Raw genomic sequence first — 24,846 nt, 5'->3', positions numbered from 1 at the left:
AACATGTAAATTACTCCCTCTCCGCCATTCTGGAGTCCAGTGTTGTTCTCCACCCTTCTCAGACAGGCTTCCGCCCCGCCCAAGGAATGGAGACCGCAATACTTTCAGTGGTGGAAGAAACCCGGAAAATCCTGGATGCAGGAGGAGTGGCTGCAATAATCCTCCTCGACTTGAGTGCGGCCTTTGACACAGTTAATCATCATGTCTTGATTCACCGCCTCAGGAAAGTTGGAGTGAAGGGAACAGTGCTATTATGGCTGCAGTACTTTCTAGAAGGGAGATCATTTCAGGTCTTTGAGGGCAGTACCAACTCACAGCCCTTGCCCCTACAGTGCGGAGTCCCACAGGGCTCTTCAGTGAGTCCTACTCTTTTAATGCCTACATGGCCCGCTGGCTGAAGTGGTCACCCCTTTCGGGATCCATATGGTAACCTACGCCGACGACACCCAGTTGGTTGTAGCTTTGAACCATCCTAGCCAACAGACCAATCTCCCTTCCTGCTTGCAAGAAGTGGTAAAATGGATGAGTTTATCGCAGCTGATACTCAATGGAGAGAAAACAGAGCTGATAATTCTTGGTAACTCTGTGAATACATTCCCCAAAAATCTTTGGCCGTCCACCATGGGCCCAGCACCAATCCCCAAAACTGAAATCAAAAGCCTTGGAATCTGGCTGGACCAGAATCTTACCTTTAAAGCACAGGCAAGGAAAATGGCCGCTCTGTGCTACGGTTTACTGAGAATCATTCACAAAATCCTTCCACACCTACCTTCGATCGCAAGAAGACTAGTGATCCAGGCTCTTATTTTGTCCAGACTTGATTACGGAAATGCTCTGTATTTAACCGCCCCAAAGGAGGTGATCTTAAAACTGCAGGTAGTGCTTACTGACACCCCTAACCGATGTTCAGCTAGTCCTTCTTTACATCCTCTCCACTGGCTCCCAGTACAGGAGAGAATACACTTTAAGGCTCTCTGTATAGCCCATAAGGCACTGAATGAACGAAAGCCTATAATTACAAATGCCATGATCCGCCCTTATAGGGCTAATAGGAAACTTGGCTCCAATGAGCTCTATCTTGCGATGGTTCCCAGGATCAAGATGGCGAGAAGTGGCAGAAGGCTCTTCTCACTAAATGTCGCCAAACTCTGGAATGACCTCCCGCTACATCTACGGAGGGAACCGATCCATCTAAAATTCCGGAAACAACTTAAGACCTGGCTTTTACCCTAAAGATCGGCGCCCACAGCAACGTATCACAGCGCTGGGTTGCCCCCGGGTAGCCATGCGCTATACAAGTGCTATTACAATACAATACAATACAATGACATTATGATTGTAAAAATCATAAGTCAAAGTCAATAGGCATTTAAAGGTGGATTGTTATTTATCTGTATTAAAGCCACAGATAGGTATTTTGTTATATGAAATATCACTGATTACCTTTGTATGTTTCAGTTGTTCGGTGTAAATCCATTCAGTAGCTTGCAAGAAGATAAAGAAATCCAAATTTGTATATCTACAACTGCGAAGCCTTTGCAAATAAAATGAGCTTGTGCATAGATCTGCAGAGCTCTGATTGGCTGCCAACGTTTCAACCAAGAAGTGTTAGCAGCCATCTTGTGACTTGGTGTCTGCTGGGTTCCAAAAGAAAAACGCAAAAAAAGGGGGGGGCAGGGTGTGAATACCCTAACACCCTAGCCTTGGTCCAGGGGTCCGTAGGGACCCCGCCAGGCAAAAAAGCATTTTTTTTTTTACTTTCAGTTAAGTTTGCCGTTTATTAAACCAAAAAATAACAAGCGCGGTCTCCCGCTTTTGTTATGACTGTAGCCGAAAGCAGAAAGAGGCAAAATAAAGGTCGGAAATGAGCAGAAAGAGGCAAAGTAAAATGGCAGAACCTAACAGAAAGAGGGTGGGGAGGTCAGAAACTAGCAGAAAGAGATAAAATAATGGCAGCAATGAGCAAAAAGAGGCAAAATAAAGGTCAGAAAGAGGAAAAATAGAGTTAAGAAATTAGCAGAAATAGGAAAAATAAAAGTCGGAAACGAGCAGAAAGAGGCAAAACAAAGACCAGCAACAAGCAGAAAGAGGCAATATAGAGATCAGAAGAGAGCAGAAAGAGGCAAAATAGAGGTCAGAAACAAGCAGGAAGAAGCAAAATAAAGGTTAGAAACAAGCAGAAAGAGGAAAAATGATAGCCAACTGTGTGTAGAAAGAAGCAAAATAAAGGTCAGAAGTGAAGCTAAAAAGGCAGAAAACAAGCAGAAAATTTGCAGAACCCACTCAGGCACTAATGCACCCACTCACAGAACAACTCAGACACTCACAGCCACTCACAGACCCATTCAGACACTCATGCACCCACTCATAAACTTCCTCAGAGACTCATGCACTGACTCCCAGACGCACTCACAGACCTATTCAGACACTCATGCACCCACTCACAGACCCACTCAGACACTCATGCACTCACTCACAGACTGACTGACACACTCATGGAGGCACTCGCAAATGCATATATATATGTAGTTGGAAATGTCTTTTTGTATCGCTAATAGCTTTGGCACCGTTTGATGAATCTTCAATAAACGTATTCACTAGTATGCAAAAGTACATTTCGGTGACATCGGTCAAGTGGGGGCCGAGAAAAAGAGGGGGGATCCTAAAATGTGTTTTTCCTATTAAGTTTTCCATACAAACTTTAGGCACAGCTACAGCTGAAACTGCTAAACAGATTTACACCACATTTGGCAGAAAGCTAGATTTTGGTCCAGAAATAGTGCTTTTTGTGATTTGGTGTAAATCTGTTCATTAGTTTTTGAGCAATTAATGCTCAAAAACTTTGTATATTTCATGCGATGGAGGACCTGTATAGCTGACAGATCTCCTGCTAAGGTCTGATTGGCTGCCACCATATCAGGCAGGAAGTGGTGGATGCCATCTTAGGACTCGGGACTCAGTCTTGAGTCCTAGCAAAATGCAAAATAAAGACACAGGAGGCAGGGTAGGGATACCTTGGCCCTCTAGGCCCGGTGGTGGGGTCGCAGAGAGACCACACCTGGTGCCAAAAACGTTTTCTTTTTTATTTTGCTGCAGATTCACAGAGGATCTGCAAATTTGCAGCAAAAATGTAAAAACAACAAGCGTGGCCTGGGCCCGAGGGCACCCTCTCCCTGAGAGGCCCCGCAGTAAAGAAGAAGGGAGGAAGGCTGCCAGAGGCTAATTAGGCCCAAGTGATCCGATACCACGGGCCAAAATGTAAATAAAAGCTGATAGAGGGCCCCACAGACCCCTCTCTGAGCTTAAAAAAGGACCTGGGGACCCTATATCCTGGGGCCATAATAGTAATTAAAAGTAGGAGCGTGTGGTCCTCCTCCCTGAGCCTTTTAACACCATGGGCCCCATCCTCTTGGGCTGGCACAGTTACTGTGTCCCAGGGAGCCCACATATGTTAGCTCCTGGCGCGACCTTTTTAAAATCTCCTGCCAGACAGAAGCAAACAAGCAAGTCTGCTTCCACCTGGCAGGAGATTTTATAAGGCTCCAGCTAGCTGGGAGCAGACTTTTATGCTGTTTCTTTGTCCACACTCGTGCCGGCAGGGAAACAGAATACATATTGCTCCCTCCCTGAGGGAGCAAGCATTGATAACTTCTCCCTCCGGGAGATAGCAATGCTAGCTCTCGCACCAAGCGGAGAGGCGACTGGGTCCTAGGGGGACCTGCGGCTCCCCAGACAGCCGCAACATGTTTCTTGGTGGTGCCCTGGGTAGGCAGGGCCACCCACCTATAATAAGGCTTGGGAGGGGAGCCATATGACCCCCTCCCCTTTTAAGTATGATATGGCCTACAGGGGGTGGGGTCCCTGGGGCCTGAGATGGCCCCCTCTCCTTTTTTGTTGATTTGTTGAATGAGTCCCAGAGGATGGTGTCCCTGGGGCGAAATGTCGCTCTGGGTTTGAATCCCTCAGCCCTCTCCCTTTTTTTTAATGAGATTTGGCCCAAGAAGATGGGGTCCATGGGGCCTAATAAAGCTCAGGGAGAGGGCCACGTGGACCCCCTCCCCTTTTTAATTGCATTTCACCCCCAGGGATGGGGTCACTGGGGCATAGTAAGGCCCGAGAGTGCGGGCCCCTTCCCTGTAATTGAAGGCCCTAATTATAAGTTGAGCGTTATTTATTGCACATTAAAAAAAATGATACAATGGGGTACATTATGTATTGTGTGCCATAAATAACACATATCACACATTTGTGGGGGGAAATATGTGGATGTTGTTGTTTAACACACCAAAATCTGCATGGTAGGGTAAATACCATACTATTTCCCCTGGGAACATTTGGCAAGCTTAACCTGCCAGAGTTTAAAGACAGATGAGGTATTTAATACATCTCATGATTATTGAATACATTAAATACAGCCAAAGTCGTAATTCTGACCCATGTATATATAGGGGTTTACGCACAGGTCAGAATTTACTGGCCCACTTGTAATCAAGGCCTAAGTGTTCTTTAATGGGTGTCCTGGCCGGGCACCAGGGCACCCACAGGTAAGTTAGAGAGTCCCTGGGGGAAGGGGTTTCAGGGCCACAATAGACTCAAGGAGTGGAGGCCACTCAGCCCCTCCTCCTTTTAAATAGAATTTGGCTCTGGGAGTGGGATTCCTTGGGTCTATCAAAGCTTGGGGAGGGGGCTGCTTGCCTTAATATATATATGTTTGGACCCAGGGAATGGGGTCCCTGGGGCCCTAAAGCCAACCCCATGCTGTTACACTGTGTGACATGGGGTTGGATGCCTGCACAACGGTTGGCTGTCTTCATGTGGGTTGGCACAGGGCGTCGTTACCGACCAGGCCCTGTGGCCAGCCCCCTGCTGCACACAGCCATAGGCCCTACATAGCATGGGGTTGGCTACCTGTGGTGGAGGGTTGGCCACAGAGCCTGGCTGCAGGTCAGATCCTGTGCCCAATCTCACTGCACACAGCCTAATGCCGTGGGCAGCATAGGGTTGGCTGCCTGTGGGAGGGCTGGCCACAGGACCTGGACAACCTCGAAGCATGGGGTTGGCAGCCTGCGGCGGGTTTGAAGCGGGCCTGGCCATTGCTAAAGCACTGTGAGGGTTGGCTTTGCATCCGGAACAAAATATTACTTTACGTAAAAAAAACATTAGTAAACCACAGATTAAAGTAACACTATAGTTAGGTGAAATGTTCAGTAACAACGTAATGTTTTAAACACAAAAAACACAGAAATTCACCAGTTATACTTATCTCAGGTAACTATAACTCGCGCCCCCGCCATGCACTGCTAATTACCCCACATATTACATCACTTATGATATCTTCTATGACATCACTGATAATATCACTACAACATTTGCAATGAAATTATTGATGAGAAAACTGTGAATGCTTCTCTTTTTATTTTGATATTTCTTAAGAGGTTACTACAGGTCTCTTGGCATGGCTAATGGGTCCCTTGCTTGCCACATCATCTTCAGTGCACTGCAACTCACATGCCCGAGTCCTCTAAACTAGGAGACCACTATAGAATGCCATTTTCCATCGTGCGTTATTGTTTAACCATTCCAAGATGGCCCACACGTTGGCTGAAAGTTCCATGCTCGGATTTTTTAAACAACAATAGACAATTTACAATGCATCTGCAAAAAGGGAAACCCGCAGTATGTTTAGTTTTGTTACTGAAAGCATATCCCCATATGTTGTTGTTTGTGTGTGTTTTATTACAGTTGTGCCAGAGGGTAAATGCAAGAATGAGTCAGTGGATATATGAATGGATGCATGAATCCAAAGGTGAGTGACAGAGTGCATGTATTATTGAGTGCCTAAACTCATTAACAACACTGAAGGCAATTTCACTCATAAATGAGACCTATTGGCAGTGCCAATACTTTTTTTTGTTTGCCGCTTTATTACAATGAGGTGTATATTATTATACTCAATAAAACCTCTTCTCCTGAATAAGTACAAATTATGTTTATTTATTTTTTTACACCAGTCTCTGAACACATTTCTTTCCAAATGTTTCACTTCTATGTTTAGTTATCCTCTGAGGCACCTGTCATTGTTTGAGCCTTGTCACAAACATGAAAGACAGAATGTGAAACATGTTCCTTCGTGTACAGTGATCACTGCCAAAGCATGCCAGGAATGCAAGGTGTATGTCATTGTATGGAATAATTGAATGATGGAAACATAGTAGATGGAACGGCATGCATATTGCAAAGTATATGATGATTAGTTGAAGGACTGATGAAAATGGGAGCGGGAAGGCTAAGACTAAAATAACATGGGGGGCTAGTATCAAAAGTTATACGCATAAGTCAGTGTTTCCACATTGGAGTTCAGTAAAAGAGAAAATCATTTTTACAATGAGCCCTGTCTCATGTCTTTCTCTGCAGATGAACGGTCCAAAAGGCAGGCTTTTGAGAAACAACTGGAACCAGGAACTAGGTACCTCGAGGCGTGTGCAAAGTAAGTACTTCCATTGACTCTACATTGCTTGTATCATCACTTTACTTTATAAGGACTTTACCTGCGCAAGCTTCAGGGTCTTCTGCCTGCCTTAGTTGTCTACCGGCCCAGCAGAAAACTCCATAAACTGTCAGGAAACGCCATCATAGCAGTTCCTGTCAATGTAGAAAAATTTGACGTATATGTCAAATACACCTCCAAAGTGTGGTACTCAAAAATAAAAAAAACTAGTGGCACTCTCACCCTGGAAGATTTCGCCCTTGGTGCGGGGGAATGTATTTAAATGTATTGTCTTCACCACAAGGAATATTGTTGGCAGTGATGGACCGCCCTTACTGCCTTGGGCCATAGGAGGATTGTTTATGCTGACAGAGTAACTTTTACTCTGTTGACATAAGTCTTGCATGCACCAACCTCTAAATTGGGCAGACGGGCCCAGAGTTTGTCTGTCATGGAACTCTGCATGGATTACCCTGTCTGCCAAACTCTAAATCAGGGGCATGTACACATATATGCTTACACACCCATACACAGATGCACACACACACAGACAAACACACACAATTCAGTCCCTTAAAGCAAAACAAGAATTGACAAAACTGACAGGTCTGGCTTTACTGTGGTAATGCATGTAGAGACAAGCATGCACAAATGCAGTTTTCACACGTTAGCACATTAAAGCCGGACCTGTTAGTTTTGTGAATGCTTGTTATTATTGGGCTCAGTACTGTTTGAGTGGTTCCCCTTACAAGACATTAGAGTGGTTTCCTGTGAAGGACATTTCCCAAAATGTCAACCTTAAATGTATTGCCCTTAAATATAACTAGGTCTCATTGAAACTCCAGGAAGCTAGGTAGTAGAAAAGTCCCTTTTCTAGGAAGTGAGAAATCCATCTTCATTCTTGTGTACCTGGATGTAAACCAACAAGTTATGCAAACAAAAAACAGAATTGGCCCTGTTCACAAAAGTCAAATTTTGGGTTTCCAGTGAGGCCCTTTTATCTGTCTGGCTCCTGGGATAGTCAGTAGTACATCAATAAACCTTTTTTTGGTTGGAACAGCGATAAATGTTTGACCATCATACATTATACATTTTAAAAGTATGTACACACAACTGTAAATCATTCAAAGCATAACGTCATTTAAAAACAGCTTAAAGATACTTCCCTAATTCCCATAAAAACACTGTCCGTCATTTAGTGACTAACAGCCATGAAATTAACATTTTTTAAGAGATAAAATATTCTATACTGGTATCTATGAACATAATCTCAATCCCTGTCTTTCACCACAATAGGATGCAAATGTTTATATTCATACAGTGGCTTTATGTTTGTGGAGCCCAACAATTACAGGTCAAGATTTGGGATAAGCCAAAATATTTTAAAACACAGCTGTAATGATTTATCCAAACATACTAATTAAACATTTAAAAGCAGCTTTGAATACATGTTCCTCAAACGCTCAGAAAGTGTGTTGTGCTTAGACCATCTTTTAACAACCAGTAGTGTACGTAGCCAATATTGTTGTCTGCAAGTGGTGGTCCAGGGTCATATCTACTATTGCTCTGCAATTTCAAACCAAAGGTATTTCTGTGCACCTTGTGTAACTGGGTGGCTCATCAGGTAGTAGAAGGTTTGACACTCATATGCTTTGCAGCACAATCAATTATACACAATAAACCCAAGTCCAGCTAAAACTATGTGCCTGATTTAGAAGAAGATGGAAACTGGACATTTGCCAAAAATGGCGGCTATCCTGTCTGCCCTTCTCTAGGTTCCTCTACCTCATTTAGAATTTAGAGAACACAGTTTTCCTGATTACTGAGCAGCTGCTGCCTCCGCTATTGGGAACCCACTGGGCATGTGCAGTTCGGTCGGATTGGTACAGAAAAGTGTACGTTGTTTTTTTCTCTGGGAACATTGACTTAACTTAATGAGGCATGACCTCAACAGCAACACAAAGTAGTACAAAAATTCTACGTCTAATGAAATAGTAGGGTCAGTGTGAGTGTCTTGGTCATTCTTTTTGCCCCCTCTCAGTGGTAGGAACTGATGAGTTGGCCTCCAACAATCACTTACCACCTTATAGGTAACACCCTAAGTTGAGACCAAGAAGTCTTATTATAAAATCCTAGTCTCAAACAGAATGCAGAGTCTGTATGTCATTATCAGAATCAACATTCCGCTGTATGTATAATCGTACTTGGGGTTGGGATGGACAGCAGCATAAACCTCTGGTCTCGGCTGCACACCACACTTCAGGTAGTGACCCCCTAGATCAACACTAAGGAAAGCTGGACTCTGGTTCTTAGGCTGGTTAAAAGCAATCTGCGTTCTTCTCTTGTTCACAACAACACAATTCTTTTCGTTAGTTCTTTGAGTCTGGTCCTGACACGTGGGATCGTAGTTAATCATATCATGCTGAAAGTTCAGTTCAGTCTTTGGCTAACAAAGATTCTATTATGTAATCAGAGCGTCTGGTTCTATGGTAAAGTCAGACAACCTATATTATCTCTATAGATTGTGGATTTCACTCAGACATTCTCAAGGTTGAGTACCAATCTAATACTTTTGGTTGGATTTCAGCCCTCGTCTGTCAGAGCTCTCCAAGGATGGTAGGAGGGTCCTTAGCAAATTTCCTTTGTTCATGTGTTTGCACTGGTCATGCCTGCGCTTCATTACACAAAAACAGACCTCACAAGCAACCACCTCCAATATTATGGAAAACACAGTAGAATCCCTGAGAAAATTAAAAGGCTTCAAATAGAAGGCCAAGGGTAGCCTGATATCAACATTCCCTCTGACAGAGTCTGAAATGTGATTAGGCTTTTACCTAGTGATAACGATAAAGGGAAGATTGTGTCCTCATGTAATGCAAATGGTGCTATGTAAAGCGCTCTGATACCCGATACCGGGTCAAGTTGGCGCTATAGAATACTCTGTTAAAAAAAAAAAAGATTTAATTTTACAAAGTGTTTTTTATTAATTAGAGGAACTTCTATCAGTATTGATTCACTGCTGTTTCTCTAAACATCTCAGCCTCACATAGGTGAATACTGTTTTTATGTCTATATGTCCATGTTATGTTAAATGCTGACTTCAAGAGCTTTTCCAATTTACTAGCTAATTGGAGAGGCCCTTTCTCTGCAAAAATAATAATTATAATGATGATATGAATAATGATAACAATCATAATAATAATATTCATAATATTAATAATAAAAACAATTATCATAATAATAATTTACAAAATAATGATACTGCTACTACTAATGATATAATACTAAAAATGTAATTTTACTGAACTCAGTTGTACTCTGTTACCATTAACATTAATATTATTATTATTAATAATAATAATAATAATAATAATAATAATAGTAGTAGTAGTAATAGTAGTAGTAACAGTAATAATAATTGCCATAATCATCCTCATAATAATGGCATGTGTTAGTGCTGTCAATAACAGACAATATATACCCTACTCAATCTATCAACCTCGAAAGGATGGAAAGCTGAGTCAGCCATGCCTGGACCCTGGGCCTTGTTCATCACTGTTCATCACTTCCAACTCTCAGCGGGGAGTGGTTAACTTGATGAGATACCTTGCTAGGCTAAGTGTATAATTTGTCGCTTTTTTCCATTTTCAGGTATAAACCCAACCAGAGGGATGGATATTTTGAATCCGGCCAGGCTGTAATGCAGATAGCATTAGTTAGCGGATTGGAAGCCTTGGAGCAGGACTTGCAAGTGGTATGTATGTCATTCTATGGTATCACACTGAGTTTATCTATACTATTATACTGTTGAATAACTTTTGTGGAAAAAAGTTATCAATATACAAAGTTGAAACATTCTCATAAAGCATATTTCTAGTAGGAAAATTCTTGAAACTTCAGATATTTCTTGTGTGTTGATTAAGGGTTTGGAAGTTTGTAAATCTGCAGTGGATCAAAGTGGTTCAAGCCATCACTTGAGGAGTCCACGAGCAGAGAAGCCACTGACTAAACATTCCAATGAGATCTCTTATAGCTTATTTTCCATCAGTATTCCTATGCCCTGGGAGGGTAGTCTATCTGGTCTTTCGGACATGCTGGGGTGCTTCTCAGTATGTTAGAGACACTTTCATTAATTTTATGAACGTTCACATAACATGTGTATTTGTAATGCGCACGTTCACCCAGAAGGGTATATTGGTGTTGAATAACAGTCGTTTATTTTTACCCAACTCAATGGTACCATTCTTTCTGTGGTAGAGATACCTTTGCCAGACATGTTGGTGGATCAGGCAATCCAGGTTGAGCATTTGACCAGCTCTCATCCTTAGTGGTCAATCCACACCTTGACATAGACAAAGGTTTTATCATTGGTGAACTATTCGCCAATTACCAAACTGTATATTAAACAGTGCTCCCCACCGGTGGCATCAGTAAATCTGTTGTTTTTTGGGGGAATTTGGTGCCACTGCCACTTTCACAATCAGGTCATTAGTTGCTTTGGGCATATATATACTTATATGAGTATACACTTAGTTACGTATGGCTATTCAATCAATAAATACTGCTGATTATCTGGCAAGCGGATAACACCAAATTGTTTGGGCCAACTGGATTTGGAGTTACAAAAGTTCACATTTTACAGCTGAAATGTTGAACATTCAAAGTATAGGCGGGCATATATCTGTCTACCCAGTGAACATGGGGGCTCCTGCCCCTATCTTACAAAGCCCACGCTCCTTTTCCCTTGTTAACTTTAAAGAGAAATTGTATGTGACTGGAGCACAATATGGACCCACACTGCCATCATTTGGATTCCCTGGGGAATCTGGCAGTGTAGGTCTTCAACTTTTGTTATTTGGGTCTTCTTTTTAACTCACATCTAATCTTAAAGGCTCAACAAACCAATAGAGCTTTTGAACCAATCTTCGATTTGCAGTTAAATGGGGTCATAGACCTGTAAAAGAAATATTGCTCTTTTTAATGCCAAGTGTCTTTCCATTGCTTCATATATGGCAGAAGTGTGGGGTTATTTTGGCTGCTCCAGACTTCAAATCTTAGAAAATGCTTTTCTTCTGGAACTTCAACCTTTTTTGTCATTCAGAAGAGGGCCTACAATTTCTAGAGGATTGTGTGGGTTTCTTCCCATTACTTCTATGGATAAAGGTGTGGAATACACCGCAATTAGGATTATCTAGGCTGATCCTCCAGGATTGTTTGGCCCTGGACAACGCTGATAGTATTTCCCTGGCTTGCCTATATACGCCACCGTTGTAGGCTGCTGGGCTCAGTGGGCTTTTTAAAGAACCAAATCAAATACCTTGTGCAGCAAAAGCCTTAGTTAAGACTGCCTGCTTTGAACATGCCCAGGGCAAGCACGTACGCAAACTTTCTGAAAATCTGGAACACATGATTGGAGGTAAAACTCTATCTTAGTTTTATAGAAAATATGAAATACAGATTTCATTTGACAAGGATACATTTGGGTATTGTACACTTTTTTGTGATAACCTTCCACCATGCCCATGTGACGGTACATTGAGTCAAAGCACTTAGCACTTTTTACTTTTTTGTGCACTTTATAAATCAATGAGGAGAAAGATTTTAGTCCTTGTTTTGTGCTCTTGCTCTTTTAACTCTGATATCTTGGAGGCTATAGATTTTTAACTAACCTCGAAACCCCAGATGTCTGCCTGGCTGCTATAAATTTTACTAGAGAAGCACTTTACATTCGGAAGCGATATGGTCAATAGCGCTCTTTGTTACGCTTTTTAGTGTGTGCCCAGTCATTGTATGCTGTCACTCGATGCTGCTGCAATTGACTCGTTGAATGTTTTTTAATGATGCATGCTTTATTACTATATGCCCATTTATTGTATGCTGTAATTGAACGCTGCCGTAATTGATCCATTGAATGTTTTTATTTTATTACTGTATTTTTTATGGATGTTTTTATTGATATCTGTAATATCACCATATTCTTTTATGGCTGTTTAAGCCGAATACAGATATATTGAATGAACAAACAAACTATTCCTTTGTCCTTGATGATGTGATATTCAACAAGACGTATGCATTCTGCAATGAAGGCTTCAGCGGCAATGATGGTAGCCATGGAGATCCTTACGTGACTTTTAGTTGGAAGCGTGTACAGTGATGCTGAGATGACTGTACTTCTATAATATGTGTGGGTCTGATTGGTCCTGAATTTCCTGTAGGCTACTAATAGCAAAGTTACACATCTGAACCATGACCTGTGACATGAACTCATTAGCAGTTAAATTTGAGGTTTGGGTTAGTGATCTGAGATCCCGGGGCTGTGTTACATAAAGTAAGCATGGCTAGTTAAAGGCACAGACTCTGAACCAATTTTGGGCAGACAGGTGTCTTAGTTAGGAACCGAAGCAGTGCTGTTTCACCCCTTTACATTGTGGTGAATAGTTTCTCGTTCCTGGAACTTTCAAAGAATCAAGGACATCTTAAGGGTTTTAGGGGCCCTGGGCCAAACATAATTTGGGGCCTCCCTGCTCAGAACAATTCTGAATTTATTATCCAGTCTGATTATCAACAACCCTCTTTGTTGGCTCAAAAAACCTTTAAGGGGACCCCTGTCCTTCAGGGGGCCCTCATTCAGTGCAAAGCCTCTGAATATTTACGAGATATTGGAGACCTGGGAGCCCCCATTTCATATTGTGTAGGTGGCCCTATTATTTTTGTGTTATGCCACTGTCTGGGACTGTCCGGGATGCTTAATGATGGGGCCCCTAGGAAGGTGGGGGCCCTGTGCCAGAGCCCCCTTTGCCCATGCCTTAAAACGTCTCTGCAAAGAATACGCTACTTTTGGTTGGAAATGTAGCAGCATTTGTTGATGTATCTAAATGTTAACATCAGGAGATGACACAACAATAGTCACAGAGCAAGATATCAACACAAATTAAACATAACAGAGCATAACACAACAAAACAGTCAAAACAAAACGCAATATAAATACCACTGTAGAATGAAACAACATCACACTGTAAAAATGCAGAATACAAAAAGGGAGGGGAAAAAAACCAACAGAACATATCCCCATAATAAAGTGCTACACAGCAAATATAAATAAACATACTTGTCACATATTACGAACTCCAGAAATGTGTTTTCATAAAATAGTAATAAAGGGTCCTTAGACCAAAATCTACTTTAACATTCCACCAGCTTTAGGTAAAAATGTTTTGTGATCCAACCCCAGCTGTTGAGCTGCATCTCTTGGTGCTACAAACCAGCGTAAATCATCACATATGTGTCATCATCCTGCAAACAAGTACATTAGAAAAATAGCGCTTTAAGGATGAGCACTTTATAGGCTGAAGGAAAGCAGATTCTCTTTGGCACTCTGTTAACTGTCATTCTTCATTCATTCTGGGTTTCTTCCAGCTTGCCAATGGAGTGGACCAGTTGATATCGGACTACAGCCTCACCGACGGAAATGTCGTTATCCACCTTGATTTGGTAACTCTACATTTTCTTTCACTGACATTCCCACCTAGCCATTCTAGTACACAGTTTGTCACAGCCTCTGTCTCACCCTTGCGTTTTCTGAATTCTGGTCTCTTGGTTACAGATTCCATCAGATGACTACCTCTGCGTGGCCTTCAGAGTGAAGCAACTCTTTAAAGTTGGGATGCTGAGCCCCTCCACTTTCACAGTGTATGAGTTCCATGCACCAGGTAACCTGCCCAGTCTTTATACCAAGTGGAAGATCTGTTGTAACAGCAATACTTCTGACCTTGGAACCTGGAGGCCTCGCTCTGAGCCTGACGTCGGCCTCTGATCATAAATTGAGTTGTGTATGGGTTCCATTGGAAGCCATTGCACAGAACACTGGAGTTGAAAGCTGGCCATTCACTGCTCTGAAGTCAGAGCAGTGAAAAAGGAGCTTTGTTTTTCCCGTCAATGCAATGAGAAACCAGGCTGTCAAGCCGGTGCTCTGGAGGACGCTGCTCTCCTGCTACTGAGGGAGACGGGGGAACGTGGTTGGCACTCTCGGGCGGCTAAAGGGGACTTTGGGGTTTGCAGTCCATGCTGTCAGAGAGCTGCTCTCAGCTTCGAACCAGCTCATTGACAGAAAAGAACAGTTTTAGATTTAGAGGGGGAGAAAAGGCTCAGAGGGTTGTGAAAGGGGGCCTAAGGATGAGATGGCCTGGAGATCTGAGCCCTTGTTGTGCATGGCTCCTCCATAGATTCTCTACACTGAGCTGGGGAAATACATAAGTAATAAAAATGTAGATAGGAAGCTGTCAGCTTTCAATAATATAAGGTTATCAATGTCAGTGTTTCATGTGAAATTTTAATCAACTCGAAGTTTCCTCTCCTTGTCTATTTGATTTTACTGGCGACCCTTCAGAGCAAACCAAACTCTGTTATTGATCGACACAGATCTACATGTTATTAAGTATAATGTCAAATAAGAACTCTAACATGCAATGTTTGGTTTTGACTGTGTTACATGTACCTGCATCCGCCCCATTATCACAGTGGCCGTCCCTACATTAGGTAGATTCCCCAACCCTCTCACGCATGCACCAGCTTTTATGTGACCAGAGCAAGGTGGAACAACTAAGGATGATCCTACCTCTTCTATCCTGGGCTAGTGATAATGCAGATGCAATAGTACACTATTAGAGTCCTGATACTGCCACGCAGTGGAGCCTAGTAGGGTCTTCAAAATTAACACACACTTTCTAAGTTCTCAGAATCATTTTTCTATTTTGAATTTGCTCATACAAGTAATGACATGTAATAAGGGTTGTCATCAATATGAAATTGAAAAAAGAGGAATATCAAAACATAGAAGACATAACAGAGAGCTAACATAGATTCCAATCATTTTTCTACCGCCCTCAAGATATCACTTTACATCAATAACCATTCTGCCAAGCTGCTTCACCTTATCAAACTTGATGTGGCCACACGTGCCTAAATCTTATTTGCCTACCTGATGAGTGCAACCACAATATTCATGAATCCCAGACTCATCTTCTGCCTCAGGTCCAGCTTTGCTTGAGTGGGTTCTGTATATTTTTTGTCTCCTTGCTTCATCCTATCCCAGTGCGAGTGGGGCAGTGTTTATATACACCCTTACCATCCATTACCCCAATCCACTCCTATATCCTGAACACACCTTTACCAACCGATGCCCTTACCCATTCATAAATCCTAAAAACACCCTTATAACCGAATGTCTGTCCCACCTCTAACTCCTAAAACCACCCTTACCACCCTACGTATTGTTACCCAGCCCTAAAAACACCCTTACCACCCAATAACATTACCCACTCCTCACCCCTGAAATCACCCTTACCACCAATTAAACCCTACCCTAAAACACCTTTATCACACAGTACCTCTACCTTTTTTTATGCTATTTGGGCCCGGGGGGATATATATATATATAACCACCAATTCCACAAACCTCCTGCCGAACACTTGAACGGGTGACTCCTTCGTGAGTTTGTGGTACTCACACGTAAATATTTTCACCAACACTCCCCACCAGAGCAAACGGAGCACTCAACGAACTGTATCTTGAGAATGTTTTATTGACAACGCGTTTCGGCATCCCACCTTAATCATGTCAATTTCAGAACACTGCCAACTGGCCACCGTTTAAGTATAAGTTCATTCATGCGCATAGAAAGAGGACTTCCTTTCAAAATGACTGGTTTTTTGATCGCCATTGCAGTGTGTTGCCAAACATTTGCGTCCTGGACAGTTTCCACCATGAGTTGGGATTTGAACCATATTGAGCGCTTGACACATCCTGCAAAACAACACACCTGGTATGTTAGTCCTCTTTATGCATTAACAATGTTCATTAATACGCCCTCGTTTTACCGCACTTGCCATTTAGTTACGTTCCCGAAGGTGCCGGTCTCAGTGACAGGCATCAATCCATTTAGTAATTTCCCTTAAGCAAGGCGGGCTCCATAATCCAAATGCAGTTGAGGCAGTTCTGGCAATTTGAAAAATCCATTACCACTAATTCCACAAACCTCCTGCTGAACACTTGAACGGGTGCCTACTTCGTGAGTTTGTGGTACTCATGCATGAATATTTTCACCAACACAACCCAACAGAGCAAACGGAGCACTCAACAGTCTGTCCTTAAACAGGGACCAGTTGGCAGTGTTCCGACGTTGACATGATTAAGGCAGGATGCCGAAACGAGTCGTCAATAAAAAATTATCAAGATACAGTCTGGTGAGTGCTCCGTTTGCTCTGTTGGGGAGTGCTGGTGAAAAAATATATACATATATATCTATATATATATAGATATATAGATATTCTCCCCAAAGGCAGTACCCTTTTCAAGTCCTTCCTTATCCTCTTCAATTTCTCCTTTGGAAGTTTTAAAACGCCCTCTACCGTATTCACCCAAAAACCCAAAAGTCTCCTGACTTGTCACCACACAAGATTTTTCTCTGTTTACAACAAAACCCAAACTCTCTAGTAACCTGACTGTCATCCCTGTGTACTCCAGCACAAGTAACCTGCTTTGATCCATGGTCAATATGTCGTCTAGGTAAATAATCAGTCTCACTCGTCTTTCTCTCAAGAAAGACGCCACTGGTCGTAAAGTTTCATAAAGCACCATGGGGCAGACGAAAGTCCGAAAGATAGACAAATGAATTTCCATAATTTTCCGCCCCATTTGAACATGAGATACTTTTGATGGTGTTTCCAAACCGAAATAGTGAGATATGCATCCTTTAAATCCAGTCAAGTCAACCAATCTCCTGTCTGTAAAATGTCCCTTAAAATATGCATGCTTTCCATCTTAAATCTTAAAATGATGGTGTACTACCCAGTCGTTGAGACTCCCCAATTTTTTTTCAAAATGAAGCGCAGGTCACAGGGGGAGTTTTTATAGTAATGCAGGTAGTGCCCAAGCGGCACCCACACGCCCCAGGAACCGCCACCTCACCTGGGCAGACATATGCAAACTGATTTGGGGGCCCATATCACCCCCGCAGCCTCGGAAACTGGCACCTCCCCGGGTCTATTGATTAGAGTTCTGTATGACCTCCCCCAGCCCCAGGAACTGCCACCTCCCCGGAAATAATAATGTATTAATGCGGGGGGGGCAGAAGCCCCCTGCAGCCCTGGAACCACCACCTCCATGAGGCAATAAATGTTAAATGGAAATGTGGAGGGCGTGCGAGGCCCCTGCGCATCCCTGAGGACCACCACCTCCCTGGGGCAATGATTAACGGATATGAAAGAGGGGCATGCAGCCTCCCCGCAGCCTTGGGGACCACCACCACCCCAGAGCAATTTAAAATAGAAATGCTGGGGCGCCCGCTAGGTCCCCCCCGTAGCCCCGGGGACTACCACCTCCCCGCGCTCAAATTATATATTTGCAGGGGGTTTGTGGGAGACCCACATCCCCGGTGACAAACACCTCCTTGGGGCAAATTAGAACAAAGGAAGGGAGCCCTAGATGGCTCTGGGGACCACCATCCCCCAGGGCCAGCTCCAGCAATGTCCTGAGGTGCCCACCCCCCGGGACATTGCAAACAGTGCTACGCTTTGAGCAAGCAAGAGCATTTTGCTCTCACTTGCTCAAAGCGGGGCATAATTTGCTTTTATACACAGGAGCTGCATGTTAGCAGCTCCCTATGTGTAAAAGCAAGCCGGCTCCTGCAGGATGTGGGGAGTCAGCAGGGACTGCAGGGGCCTTCAGGCTCCCCCTGCGGTCACCCTCAGTGGCGGTGTATGCCCTGGGTGGGACCAGGGCACCAGCACTACAGGACGAGACTTGGGAGATGGGGTACCCAGGGCGAAAATCAGCCTGGAAGGGGGGGGCGCACGGCTTGTTGGGGCTAGACACACGAATTTCCATAATTTTACCCCCATTTGAACATGAGATACTTTTGATGGTGTTTCCAAACCTAAATAGTTAGATATGCATTCTTTAAGTCCAGTCAAGTCAACCAATCTCCTGTCTGTAAAATGTCCCTTAACATATGCATGCTTTCCATCTTAAAATGATGGTATACTACCCAATTGTTGAGAGTTCTCAAATGTATAACCGGTCTCATTCCTTTGCCCTTCTTCTCTACTGAGAAATATAGCTTATAAATCCTCCTCTTCCTGAATGCATTCCATTATAGATCCCTTCTCTTTCAAATATTGAACTTCTTTGTCCACTAACTTGCCCTGATCCAAACTGAACTGTACTCCCCCTGGCACCCAATTGTGAACCGGATCTCCTATGAAATCGATGTGGTAACCCTGTACCAATTGCAAAACCCATGGGTCCCTTGTTACTTGAATCTGTCGTGACCACAAGAACTCCTCGGGATCTGGGCGATGCTCAAAGGGGTCCACCGCCTGACATCCCTAACTCTGACTGAAACATATCCAGAGGTTTGAGGCGATCAAGCGAGGGATAGGGATAGGGAAGGTGCAGCGTGGGACTAGGGAGACCTGTAACAAAATAAACATAGAATTAATATTAGTAGGCAAGTCTAACTACACTCAGTATAGTCTTGCTAATATTGCTCCCATACCTTAGATACTTCTTCACTCACTGTAATGAAGCTTCTCTGTAGCAAGATACCTCTCTCACCATGGAACAACTTGGATAGGCACCTAGAAACCAAGCACATGACCATTAATACTGTGTTAACCTTTATGATCCATGTAAACCACCAAGACCTCCAAGACACATACATACCCTATGCCATGCACCCAAAAGAATAGAAGAAAAAGATAGCCAACTCCAGAGGTTAATTAAATGTCAGTGGCTGTACGCAAAAGGTAAAGACCCTTGTTTAACAATCCTGTTGACTTCACAGAGGTCACTCTTCACCATATGATATCCAGCAAGAACGAACACAAAATGTATGCCATAGAAAACAATCCTCTAGTAATCATCAGAAGATCCCACAATGTCATGGAACAAAAATAAAGCGGTACCTCATAAGTCTAGCTGTTTCTCTCACGCAGTTTTTTCTTCCTGTACCAGTAAGGTGAGCCCCCCCAGCCGGAGGACTCCACGGTTCCTAAAAGCGTCAGGAAACTCCGTGAAGAAAATCCAGTTAGAACGAAGGGTTTCCCTAAATATCCGCAGGCATGGAAAACCTGCTAGGGAACCCTGTGCTCAATCTGTGCGGTCTGTTTCCAAAAAGGTAAATGACGATCAAAAGGGTTTGAAGTGGCCCCTTTAAAATAACTCGAGCACCAAACCCACTGGAGGGAGTTAAACGTGCATTGATGGACTGCAGGTCCCAGGAAGCAATGTGAGAGCAGCACACCGGAGGCTAATTAAAAGCATTTAATGACTTAACATGGGACAGTGCAGATGCACGTAAATGTGGCTTGCTCGTGTTCTGGCCTCTGAGGAAGAGGATTGTGTCCTTGAAACGCGTAAGGCCAGAGGGGCACCATTACGGAGTGGGAACCAGCCTGTTAATAATAAAAGTGATGTCACTGACCTGTGGAGGAGTGTGGCCTCATCTCTGGGGGAAACTTTTGGAAATATATATAAATATATATATATATATATATATATATATATATATATATATATATATATATATATATATATATATATATTATCTACTGGCGGTCGCCAGTAGATAGTTATAGTTAGGATCGTGTTTCCATAGGAAATCCGCAACATTCTATTTGGAATAACTTTGGCGCCGATTGACGAATCCTCGCGAAATTTTCAAAATAGGTGGGGCGCTCCGCTCCGCTCCTTCCCTGAAAGTCTCGGGGGGATTCGTCAAGCGGGGGCTGAGAAAAAGGGGGGGTCCCAAAACGCGTTTTCCCCATGCATTTTTCCATAGGACCTTTAGTCCAAGCTACAGCCCGAACGGCTGAACAGAATTACTTGAAAATTGGCAGAGAGGTAGTCCTCAGGTCAGGGATGTGCCTTTTGCAGGTCTGGTGTAAATCTGTTCAGTATTTCCTGAGAAAATAGCATTTAAAAGCATATATATATCTATAAGCGCGCACCGTGCGCGTATGGTAAAACTCATCAGCAGAGGATTGCGGTCGCGTGAGTTATAGTTGCCTGCACTAACTATAACGGGAGAATTTCAATGGTTTTGCACGAGTGAAATGTCCAGCTAACTATAACATGTGTGAAACCTATGGTTTTTTAAGTGAATTTGCAAGGTTTTTTAAATGCTAATTCCTAACTATAACGTGTGTGAAACCTATGGTTTTTTCAGTGAATATATATATATATATATATATATATAGAGTCCAAATCCCCACTCAAACAGTATAAGAAGGGTCCGACACAGCCAGGATGCATGCGGGAGGGTTTATTCAAAATGAGTTCACAGCGCAAACTAAGTAACAATGCGGCAGACGCGTTTCAGCAATTCAGCTTTCTTCAGTGCCAGTTACAATCAAAAGAGTCTCGCACCTGGTGGCTATTTGAATGTTCACTTGACCACTCAGAGAGTCTTGCTCGAAGCTCCTCCTTTGCCTTTAAAGAGATATTGCAATTCACGCTGCTAGAACGGACTGCTGCATGCTGGTCTTTGCAGTCCATGTGCGGATCCCCCTTAAGTAAGTGGGAAATCCGAAACACCAAGTGGCGTCCCATCAATGTGGCCTCCGGACTACACCAACCGCAGCTTACCGTTGATTAGATGTCCTCACTGAGACCCCTCGATGCTCCCTGCAGTCAGTGCTGCTCCTCTCTCCCCACGCAGTAATATCTTCACACAGTGATGTTTTCATCCGCGTAGGGGGGCGCCGCGTTGTGCATTTGAAAACACAAGTCCAAAGGTTGCTGGCTAACGCCGTGCTGCCTGATCGAGAGGGCGTGTCGGAAAAGCCAGTGCCTGCAATGCTGGCGTAACATAGAGTCCAAATCCCCACTCAAACAGTATAAGAAGGGTCCGACACAGCCAGGATGCATGCGGGAGGGTTTATTCAAAATGAGTTCACAGCGCAAACTAAGTAACAATGCGGCAGACGCGTTTCAGCAATTCAGCTTTCTTCAGTGCCAGTTACAATCAAAAGAGTCTCGCACCTGGTGGCTATTTGAATGTTCACTTGACCACTCAGAGAGTCTTGCTCGAAGCTCCTCCTTTGCCTTTAAAGAGATATTGCAATTCACGCTGCTAGAACGGACTGCTGCATGCTGGTCTTTGCAGTCCATGTGCGGATCCCCCTTAAGTAAGTGGGAAATCCGAAACACCAAGTGGCGTCCCATCAATGTGGCCTCCGGACTACACCAACCGCAGCTTACCGTTGATTAGATGTCCTCACTGAGACCCCTCGATGCTCCCTGCAGTCAGTGCTGCTCCTCTCTCCCCACGCAGTAATATCTTCACACAGTGATGTTTTCATCCGCGTAGGGGGGCGCCGCGTTGTGCATTTGAAAACACAAGTCCAAAGGTTGCTGGCTAACGCGGTGCTGCCTGATCGAGAGGGCGTGTCGGAAAAGCCAGTGCCTGCAATGCTGGCGTAACATAGAGTCCAAATCCCCACTCAAACAGTATAAGAAGGGTCCGACACAGCCAGGATGCATGCGGGAGGGTTTATTCAAAATGAGTTCACAGCGCAAACTAAGTAACAATGCGGCAGACGCGTTTCAGCAATTCAGCTTTCTTCAGTGCCAGTTACAATCAAAAGAGTCTCGCACCTGGTGGCTATTTGAATGTTCACTTGACCACTCAGAGAGTCTTGCTCGAAGCTCCTCCTTTGCCTTTAAAGAGATATTGCAATTCACGCTGCTAGAACGGACTGCTGCATGCTGGTCTTTGCAGTCCATGTGCGGATCCCCCTTAAGTAAGTGGGAAATCCGAAACACCAAGTGGCGTCCCATCAATGTGGCCTCCGGACTACACCAACCGCAGCTTACCGTTGATTAGATGTCCTCACTGAGACCCCTCGATGCTCCCTGCAGTCAGTGCTGCTCCTCTCTCCCCACGCAGTAATATCTTCACACAGTGATGTTTTCATCCGCGTAGGGGGGCGCCGCGTTGTGCATTTGAAAACACAAGTCCAAAGGTTGCTGGCTAACGCGGTGCTGCCTGATCGAGAGGGCGTGTCGGAAAAGCCAGTGCCTGCAATGCTGGCGTAACATAGAGTCCAAATCCCCACTCAAACAGTATAAGAAGGGTCCGACACAGCCAGGATGCATGCGGGAGGGTTTATTCAAAATGAGTTCACAGCGCAAACTAAGTAACAATGCGGCAGACGCGTTTCAGCAATTCAGCTTTCTTCAGTGCCAGTTACAATCAAAAGAGTCTCGCACCTGGTGGCTATTTGAATGTTCACTTGACCACTCAGAGAGTCTTGCTCGAAGCTCCTCCTTTGCCTTTAAAGAGATATTGCAATTCACGCTGCTAGAACGGACTGCTGCATGCTGGTCTTTGCAGTCCATGTGCGGATCCCCCTTAAGTAAGTGGGAAATCCGAAACACCAAGTGGCGTCCCATCAATGTGGCCTCCGGACTACACCAACCGCAGCTTACCGTTGATTAGATGTCCTCACTGAGACCCCTCGATGCTCCCTGCAGTCAGTGCTGCTCCTCTCTCCCCACGCAGTAATATCTTCACACAGTGATGTTTTCATCCGCGTAGGGGGGCGCCGCGTTGTGCATTTGAAAACACAAGTCCAAAGGTTGCTGGCTAACGCGGTGCTGCCTGATCGAGAGGGCGTGTCGGAAAAGCCAGTGCCTGCAATGCTGGCGTAACATAGAGTCCAAATCCCCACTCAAACAGTATAAGAAGGGTCCGACACAGCCAGGATGCATGCGGGAGGGTTTATTCAAAATGAGTTCACAGCGCAAACTAAGTAACAATGCGGCAGACGCGTTTCAGCAATTCAGCTTTCTTCAGTGCCAGTTACAATCAAAAGAGTCTCGCACCTGGTGGCTATTTGAATGTTCACTTGACCACTCAGAGAGTCTTGCTCGAAGCTCCTCCTTTGCCTTTAAAGAGATATTGCAATTCACGCTGCTAGAACGGACTGCTGCATGCTGGTCTTTGCAGTCCATGTGCGGATCCCCCTTAAGTAAGTGGGAAATCCGAAACACCAAGTGGCGTCCCATCAATGTGGCCTCCGGACTACACCAACCGCAGCTTACCGTTGATTAGATGTCCTCACTGAGACCCCTCGATGCTCCCTGCAGTCAGTGCTGCTCCTCTCTCCCCACGCAGTAATATCTTCACACAGTGATGTTTTCATCCGCGTAGGGGGGCGCCGCGTTGTGCATTTGAAAACACAAGTCCAAAGGTTGCTGGCTAACGCGGTGCTGCCTGATCGAGAGGGCGTGTCGGAAAAGCCAGTGGCCCCTTTAAAATAACTCGAGCACCAAACCCACTGGAGGGAGTTAAACGTGCATTGATGGACTGCAGGTCCCAGGAAGCAATGTGAGAGCAGCACACCGGAGGCCAATTAAAAGCATTTAATGACTTAACATGGGACAGTGCAGATGCACGTAAATGTGGCTTGCTCGTGTTCTGGCCTCTGAGGAAGAGGATTGTGTCCTTGAAACGCGTAAGGCCAGAGGGGCACCATTACGGAGTGGGAACCAGCCTGTTAATAATAAAAGTGATGTCACTGACCTGTGGAGGAGTGTGGCCTCATCTCTGGGGGAAACTTTTGGAAATATATATAAATATATATATATATATATATATATATATATATATATATATTATCTACTGGCGGTCGCCAGTAGATAGTTATAGTTAGGATCGTGTTTCCATAGGAAATCCGCAACATTCTATTTGGAATAACTTTGGCGCCGATTGACGAATCCTCGCGAAATTTTCAAAATAGGTGGGGCGCTCCGCTCCGCTCCTTCCCTGAAAGTCTCGGGGGGATTCGTCAAGCGGGGGCTGAGAAAAAGGGGGGGTCCCAAAACGCGTTTTCCCCATGCATTTTTCCATAGGACCTTTAGTCCAAGCTACAGCCCGAACGGCTGAACAGAATTACTTGAAAATTGGCAGAGAGGTAGTCCTCAGGTCAGGGATGTGCCTTTTGCAGGTCTGGTGTAAATCTGTTCAGTATTTCCTGAGAAAATAGCATTTAAAAGCATATATATCTATAAGCGCGCACCGTGCGCGTATGGTAAAACTCATCAGCAGAGGATTGCGGTCGCGTGAGTTATAGTTGCCTGCACTAACTATAACGGGAGAATTTCAATGGTTTTGCACGAGTGAAATGTCCAGCTAACTATAACATGTGTGAAACCTATGGTTTTTTAAGTGAATTTGCAAGGTTTTTTAAATGCTAATTCCTAACTATAACGTGTGTGAAACCTATGGTTTTTTCAGTGAATATATATATATATATATATATATATATATATATATATATATATATATATATATAT

At 44.0% G+C, this 24,846-nt stretch overlaps 1 protein-coding gene across 1 annotated transcript in view; it reads left to right on the top strand.

The window, feature by feature from the left end:
- Positions 1 to 24,846, top strand: part of C5 (complement C5) — a 384,799-nt gene that overhangs the window by 340,399 nt on the left and 19,554 nt on the right. Inside the window, exons 33-36 of the mRNA XM_085613588.1 lie at positions 6,415 to 6,487; positions 10,139 to 10,241; positions 13,905 to 13,979; positions 14,092 to 14,197. Of these exons, the coding sequence (XP_085469714.1) occupies positions 6,415 to 6,487; positions 10,139 to 10,241; positions 13,905 to 13,979; positions 14,092 to 14,197 (357 nt within the window). The remainder of the gene's footprint in view (positions 1 to 6,414; positions 6,488 to 10,138; positions 10,242 to 13,904; positions 13,980 to 14,091; positions 14,198 to 24,846) is intronic.

Source organism: Triturus cristatus, chromosome 1_2 (genome assembly GCF_964204655.1).
Source record: "Triturus cristatus chromosome 1_2, aTriCri1.1, whole genome shotgun sequence".
NCBI classification, from domain to species: Eukaryota; Metazoa; Chordata; class Amphibia; order Caudata; family Salamandridae; genus Triturus; species Triturus cristatus.
This window is presented reverse-complemented; position numbering and strand designations above follow the sequence as displayed.